Source organism: Podarcis muralis, chromosome 16 (assembly GCF_964188315.1).
Source record: "Podarcis muralis chromosome 16, rPodMur119.hap1.1, whole genome shotgun sequence".
In the NCBI taxonomy this organism is placed as follows: Eukaryota; Metazoa; Chordata; class Lepidosauria; order Squamata; family Lacertidae; genus Podarcis; species Podarcis muralis.
The window spans coordinates 37441443-37449654 of record NC_135670.1 but is presented as its reverse complement, the minus strand read 5'-3'; the positions used below and the strand labels follow the sequence as shown (position 1 = coordinate 37449654).

The window sequence follows — 8212 nt, the reverse complement described above, 5'->3', positions numbered from 1 at the left end:
GCTGTCGCGTCTGCTGGCGCCCCTGGCCGGGCCTGGTTGGCGGAGCCGGGATGTCGGCGCAGGGCGAGGCTCCGGAGCCCAAGGGCATCTCCGCCAGCGACGTGCAGCTGCTGCTGCGGAAGAAAGACGAGCTGGAGGCCCAGATCCGAGCCTATTACGGGGTCCTGGAGGACGTGAGTAGCAACTCCCGGGCCGGGCGGGTTGGGGCCTCGCTCGACTGCCTGCTCCGCCCCGGGGTCTCGGCGATCCTAGGGCGACCCGGGGAGCTGCTGCGACGCCGTGGACTCATTGCCCTCAGGGCCCTGGGGGTGCATTTGCCGCCCTGCCCTCTGCACGCCGCCGTGTTTCCCTCCCGCATTGCCGGGGGTTGGGATGGATGACCCTCGGGGTCCCTTCCAACCCGATGGTTCCATGCGGGTACCTGTAACATTGCAGCGCTTGGTGTCTCTTAATGCTACCGTGGTCACCTCTTGTTTTTATTATGTGTTTTGATCTTGTGTACTACGCTGAGGCCTACGGATAAAAGGCAGTATGTATATTATTAATAATAACAAACTTGCAAACTAAGATCTCTGTTAATAGCAATGCTATACCTATCTGGAAGTCTCATTGAACTCAATAGAACTTATTTCTGTTTTTTTTAAAATAATATTTATTACTTTTACCACAATTTAAACACTACAAAAAAACAAAACAAAAAAAAAACTATTACAATACAAAGACACTACATAGCATTAAAACATTAAATTAACAAGACAAAACAAAAACAATTTAAAAACACATCAAAAAACAAAAAAGAAAAAAAATTCAATATCTTATCTTCCTTTCACATATTTCCACGACTTCCTCACACCTCCCTTTTTGTATTCCACTTCTATTAATTGTTTCAGCAATTCCTTTCCATCTTCCCCTGTTTTCTATCCTATAAGTATCTTAACACATTTTGACCTTATTTTTCCTTTAACACTCTAATAATATTTGTACTTAATTCCTTATAACCTTTCTACTAAAGCCATATCAGTTCATTCCAACATTTTTCTAACATTCATTAATTTTACAATATTTCTGTAAGTAGTCTTTAAACTTTTTCCAGTCTTCTTCCACCGACTCTTCTCCCTGGTCTCGGATTCTGCTAGTCATTTCCGCCAATTCCATATAGTCCATCTCAATAGAATTTATTTCTGAGTAGACACGTGTAGGATTGTACTGTAGAGGAAAGATGATTTTAAGCTAATACATTATATGCCCTATTCGGGAAAAGGTCTCAAGGGGGTAATTGTGTTTTTTCTTTTTATGCTGCAGCAAAAAGGTGTCGGGATGAACGAACCACTTGTGGATGTTGAAGGCTATCCACGTGCTGATGTGGATGTCTATCAAGTCCGGACGGCGAGGCACAACATCATCTGTAAGCAACAGCCCACAATTTAATTGATTTGCAGCCTGGGTACGTTTACTTGGGTATGTTTACTTGGTAGTCAGCTGCACTGTTTTCAGTGGGGCTTACTCTCAGGTAGCATTCAGTGCTTGGGATTGCAGCCACAACACATGAGTTCAGAGGGGCTTAAGGTTTGGCTTGCCCACCAATCTGAAAGGAAAATATTAATGGGGTGGGGTGTTCTATATGGCTGGACAATATCTGGTTTTCAGCATTGCGATATACAGTGGTACCCCGCAAGACGAACGCCTCGGAAGATGAAAAACTCGCTAGACGAAGGAGTTTTTCGTTTTCTTAGCCGCTTCGCAAGACGCATTTCCCTATGGGCTTGCTTCGCAAAACGCGCGCGCCTTCCCCTCTGTCCCCGGACCCCTTTTGAACCAAGGGGCGGCAACGGGGAGAAGCGATTCTCCCCGCTGCCCCTTCCCTTGCTTTAAAACAGGTCCGCCTTCCCCTCTGTCCCCGGAGATTGCGGGGCAGGCAACGGGGAGAAGCAATCTTCTCCCCGCTGCCCCTTGCTTTAAAACAGGTCCGGGGACAGAGGGGAAGGCGCGTGGCGGCTTCCCCTCTGTCCCCGGACGGTCTCCATAGGAACGCATTGATTGATTTTCAATGCATTCCTATGGGAAACCGTGCTTCGCAAGACGAAAAACTCGCAAGAAGAAAAAAACTTGCGGAACGAATTAATTTCGTCTTGCGAGGCACCACTGTATCACCAGCTAAACATTGTGATATACCAATATATCACAGTGTCTGAAATAAGGATGGAGCTATGCAGTGGCCTCGGCTGGTTCATGTTTTTCCCTGTATCATGATTTTTGCCGGCGCCTGCTCTTCTGTTTTGCTGCCCTCTGCATGAGGCAGGGAAGAGCTGAGCTGGCAAGAGTTAACAGGGGCTACAGAAACGAGAGGAGCATTGACTGGCTTCACAGTTTCCCCCACATTGTGATTTTTGCATACACACAGAGAGAATGATTCATGATATATTGCCAGGTCAAAAATTACGAAACCAATATCACGGTACGGACTTCAAACGGGTTTTGGACGATATGTCTCCCAGCCTTGGGGTTCTATAATAAGAATCCTGTGATCAGCAACCTGTGGATAATGCTGTGATTCTGGTACAAGTGCAGACAAGATCTAATGTGTAGAGCATCTATCTAACCTTGAAGGAAAGACCATGGCTCCATGGGGGAGTATCTGCTCTGCATGCTGAAGATCCCAAGTTCCCTTTGTGGCAGCGTTTCCAGGTGGGCCTGTGACCAGGAAAGATTCCCTGGAGAGCTGCTGCCAGTCGGTGTAGGCAGTACTGAACCAGATGGACCCAGATCAAATTTGGTACAAGGCAGCTTCCTATTTTGGGAGAATCCAGCTGTTCTCTGATCAGATGTATAGTTCAAGTAATTTTGTTCCCATTTTTTGAGTTAAATATTATTTTGTTATCATATATAACAAATGATTAATATTTTATCATGTTTATTCATCACTGTGCACCAAAAAAATCTCTAAGCAGCAGTATTTTATAGATTTGTTGGTGGCTTAGAGACATCATCATTATTATTATTATTGTTATTATTATTATTATTATTATTATTTATATGGAGTGTGCAAGCTTGTTTTCTGCTGCTGCAGAGGGCAGGACCAAACCAATGGATTCAAATTACAAGAAATGAAATTCTAAGTAATCATTAGGAATAACTTTCTTGGTGGTGAAGGCTGTTCAGCAGTGGAATGGACTCCCTTGGAAAGTGGTTGGCCAGCCATCAGTGGTGGTTTTGAAGCAAAGGTTGGGTCTTTAGCTGTGATTCCTGCAGTTCAGGATGTTGGACTATATAGACCCTTTGAGTCCCTTCCAGCTCAACAATTCTGTGATTGTTGCTTGTAGACCATTTCCTAAGATCACTCTGCCATTTCTCCTTTCATCCTTTTCATTCCTGTACTGTACATTAATTGTACCGAAGCCTCAGTACAGATTTCAAGCCAACTTGAAATCGTTGCCTATTCTTCCATTTCCTCCCCTCCCCTCCGTTTCCTGCCAGGGACCCCTCATGCCTGTTCATCCCCAAGCGCATGTGTGTGGATGGCGTTGCTTAAAGAACCATAATAACTCAGAGAACAGCTTTCTGTGCAAATACATCTTGGGCTTACAGGAGCTTCCCTCTGCTTTCAGGTTTGCAGAATGATCACAAAGCCTTGATGCACCAGGTGGAACAGGCTCTGCACCAGCTCCACGCCCGGGAGAAGGAGAAGCGCGAAAAGGACGAGGCGGAAGCACGAGCCGAAGCCAGGAGCCAGAGTCAGGTGTTGCCCCAGCCTTTTGCCAGGGTGAATGCCGTCACGCAGGGGTCTCCAGCGAGCTTCTCGGCAAGTATTGCATCTCTCTCACCCGTCCAGATCTCTGTGGGTTTGTTATTTGGCGAAGTAGAACCCTGCTGCTTTGGGCCAGTAGCCATTGATAGCCTTACCCTCTTTGGTGAGTTTGTCTAATCTGCTTTAGAAACTATCCAAGCTGGTGGACTTTATCACATCTTATTTGTAATTTAGCTCTTCACTGCTGTGTGAAGAATTCCTTCCTTTTGTCTGCCATGAATCTTTCATTCCCAACTTTATTGGATGACCCCACTGGGTCCTGGCATCATGAGAAAGGAGAAAAAGTGTCCACACCATGTATAATTTTATTTACACCTGTCACGTTGCCCCCCTCCACCTGTTACTCAGCCATTTTCATTTGGGATACAATACTGCTACCAGCTCCCACCGCGCCGGCCATAATCCTTGCTGAGCCGTGCACAGGATTTCAGGTGTCTGCAGCTTGTATTTCTTCTTTTGTATCCCAAACAATCATAATCTTGCTGTTTTTAAAATTTCTAAGGTTTGGGCGGTCCCCTGCTATACTTAGAACAATTCTAAAGTGCCGGGTACTGAGTTTGGCTTCCCAAGGGGAAACCAGGGTGTATAATGTGTTCTTTGGTTCTCTCTGAAGGGGTTGCAAGTTGACGATGAGATCGTCGAGTTTGGCTCCGTCAACACTCACAACTTCCAGTCGCTGCAGAATATTGCCACTGTGGTCCAGCACAGTGAAGGGGTAAGCAGCTTCCCCCCTCCCTCCGTGTCTGAAATGGGGTCTCGCCTTCATCCCCACAAATGCCCACAGAGCGTGCCAGTATCAGTGACCAGGCAGAAGGCAAACCAAGCCACAGTGTGGAGCATGTGCAGAGCGACACTTGCCTGATGCTGCAACAGGGCAGGAGACTGATAGCTGCCATCCTCCTTAAAGCACTTGTGTCAAACCTACTTTCTGGCGCCAAGCTAAAAAGGGGCTTCCCTGCTGCTGCTCCTTTGAACACTGAATTAAGGGGGTTATTCCCTTTGGAGTCGACCCTTCAGTGAAGACCTGCTGGTGGAAAACAGCTCCAGCACTTGCTGTGAATCTGTAGCCCAGCCTGGAGGCACCAGTGACACAATTCCCACCTGGGAAGGCACCACAGTCTGACTAATCATAGACCTTGATGTCCCAAGCAGGTCTACCAGGATGCATGGTGTGTGTGTGTGTGTCCATTGCCCTTTACTTCTGTGGCTGGTTAATTTGTGTGTGTGTTTGCGTGTTTTTATGTTTTTTTTCTTCTTTTTGAATTTTAAAATCAAAGCCTATAAATCTAACCCCACCTGAACACGTTATTAAAAAGCCTTTTAAAACTTAAATGCCATTTAAGCTGACAAAGCAGTGGTTTATTTGGAAGCCTTTGAGTAAAGGTTCTGTGATCAGTCAGTAACGTGAAAGTAACATCAAGTGACTCAGAACTTTAAATCCTATAAATTCCTTTGCCCTTTACTTCTGTGGCTGTATGATTTGTTGATTTGTGTGTGTATTTGTATGACATAGAATCATTTGATGTTTTTATCTAATCAAGTTTATTTGCTGCTTAATCAGAAGAGACAAAGAAAAGTAGAGCTAAATATTTAAAAATAACATTAAAAGGAGAGAAAGAAACTTAAAAACAAGTAATGAAATGACGTCTAGGTAGGCTTCCCTAATCAAGGTCTTTCAGCAGGCGTCTAAAATGATACAGCTAGGGCCCCTACCTGATGTTAATAACTCCCCACTTTTGGCTGTGCCATAAGCCCATCAATGAGGCACAGAGGACATGGGGGTCTCCCCTCCCTCCCTGCACCTACAGCTCCTTTGGGCATTCCACAAGATATTCAGCCAGTTACGAAAAGTGTCTTGGGTGCAGTGAGGACTCTCTTGTTTATTTTCTGCCCCCTGCAGCAACCGCTAAGTGTGACCGTGATCCGCAGTGGTCAGAAGCTTCATTTGGGGCTCACCCCGAAACGCTGGAGTGGAAAAGGGCTTCTGGGGTAAGCAATTCAAAAATCAAAGGCAGAACTGACATCAACACCTTTGTAGCCGGTCCTGCATCACTCTTGTAACCTCAGTTCTGAACTGGCCAGCAATGATTGGAATCTCTGCCTCTCCCTTCCATGTGCATTGATGTTTGGCCGCACTAAGGGGAACATGTTGGGAGAGGGCGCTCCTCCTCCTCCTCCCCCCCCCCCGTGACACATGTGCCTACCTGTACAATCCTGCCCAGGTGCTAAGAGCCTTCACATGTTGCTGGCGAATGAGAGAGAGGGCTGTCCCTCCTCAGAGAGGCTAACCTGGCTCCTGCTTGGTTAGGCTTAGGCTTCTGTTCAGACGGGTTTTTGGCAGCTAAGGGGCAGACAAATACTGTGCATTTCATAATGCTGTTTTTCAGTGTCTGAAGCTGCCTTGATGAATCAAAGCTTGAGATAATGGTGGGATGTAAATAACTGAGTGAGGGAGAATACTCCTGCCTTCCAGAAGGGCTGTTGGGCTCCCAGTTGCCATCACCCCCGCCAACATGGCTGATTTGGGGTGGCTGGGAACTAGAGTCCAGCAGTGTCCTGAGGGCTACAGCTTCCCCTCCCCACCTGCTCTAGAGGTCCATACCCAGGGAGACACCCCCCCCTCCAATGAAGCAGCTGTTTGTGTCTGTGTCTCATTCTCCAGGCAAGCTAAAATTGCATCCTGCAAGCACAAGGAGCTTCTGACCGTTCTTGGCCATTGTGTGCAGAAAGCTGGGTTCTGCATGTAGCAGGAGGGTAGCTCTGGTCAACCTGATGCCCTCCAGGGGTTTGGGACTAAAACTCCCACCTGTGTGGACAAGAGGTGATGGGAGTTGTAGTCCAAAAGCTCTGGAGAGCATCAGGTTGGCCCAGGGTGTAGGAGTTTGTGCGCAGCCTGTTTCTGGACAATCTGGTGGCTGCCTCTTGCATGAATTTCCCAGGGTTTTTGTCCCATTGCTGGTGGCCCCCTTCTCAGGGAGAGTCCTGAGGGGTCTGGTGTCCTGGCCAGTCCAGGGTCTAGAATGGGCGTTGCACTTCTTCCCTGCCCTTGTTTTGGGGAAATAACCCCTCCCCCCGGCTTTTAACGAGGATCTGCAGTTCTTGACTAGCCTTGCCAACCATTTTACTTGTCCAACTTGCTCATTTTACTTCTCCAACTGTCAAGCAGATGCTCTTCTGGTGAGTTACAACCCTTCCTCAAATAAAAAGTGCATGTCTGAGAAGTATGATCCTCTGAGATTTATTATAATCAAAATATTAGAATTGCAGAAGGTCTCAACTCTTTCTCTTTTCTTTCCCCCAAGTTGCAATATAGTCCCTCTGCAAAGATGATGTTTTTCAGTGAAAAAGCTCCAAAGCACTTGATGGCATCTCAACCTGGGTTTGAGCCCCTTAACATCTACCCGAAGAAGCCAGGATGTGGAAAGAGAAGCGCTGAGGCTTTGGTGTTGGCTGTCAAAAGGGGTTTGAATCTGACACACAGATGCTGTTTTGAAAGAGTTTAAAGGATTTAAAGGATTAGTTAGTCCTCCTCTTACGATGTTTGCCCCTGTTGTAAATAAAAGTTGGAAAGGGGAGCTTGTGGCTTTCTTACAGAATTGGATGACTTAATTCTGTGACGTTTTGGTTTGTTTGGGAATTTGCCAATAAAAGTTTTACACCAGTACTCTTTCCATTTTCTTTTTTGTTTACTGTGGCATATCTGTTGTCAGACCTGGAATGTTAATTCATGTTGTGCTTTGTATTATCAGGTCATTTTGAATAAAGTTTTAAAAATAGGCTTCATGTTCCAGCTTAGACGGGGAAGGGACATAAGCTCAGTGGCAGAGCACCTGCCTTGCATGTGGAAGGTCCCAAGTGCACTTCCTGGCATCTCCAGGTAGGGCTGGCAGAGACGCCTGCCTGAAACCCCCAAGAGCTGCTGTAGCCATACTGAGCTAGATGGACCAAAGGTCTCCCTTGGTACAAAGCAGCTTTCTTTGCTCCTAGAGTAACTAGCAGTATAGCCCTGTGCACAAAGACATACTTGGAAAAGTCTCTGCAGAGGCGGTACGTTCTACCTAGCAGTGGACACAACCCAACTGTTCTAATTTATATAGACAAATACAAACCATCTCTGTGAGAAAGTACGTGGCCTGATAGCCCGTGTGCCTGTTTGCGTTCCAGGAGCTCACAGCTGAAGGAAGGGCAGCTTCAAGGTCCTGCTCTCTTTCTTGGGCTTTTATTTTTATTTTTTAACCAGACTGGGACCAAGCTGTTCTGCATCTAGAGGGTGCCTTTAATAGCCAGTCATTTTAATGACTGTTCTGCATTGTTTTTAAAGGTTTCTTAAATGCTGCACACTGCCATTTTGTGTGTGTGTGTGTGTGTGTGTGTGAGAGAGAGAGAGAGAGAGAGAGAGAGAATGAC

The 8212-nt window shown here is 46.4% G+C and overlaps 1 protein-coding gene across 1 annotated transcript; it reads left to right on the top strand.

Moving 5' to 3' along the window:
* On the top strand, nt 1–7469 carry PSMD9 (proteasome 26S subunit, non-ATPase 9). The gene is made up of 6 exons (XM_028710470.2): nt 1–173; nt 1303–1405; nt 3606–3799; nt 4419–4520; nt 5706–5794; nt 7108–7469. The coding sequence occupies exons 1-6, from the start codon at nt 51–53 to the stop codon at nt 7133–7135; spliced, it is 639 nt and encodes a 212-aa protein (XP_028566303.2). The 5' UTR covers nt 1–50; the 3' UTR covers nt 7136–7469.
* Nucleotides 7470–8212: the final 743 nt, after the last annotated feature.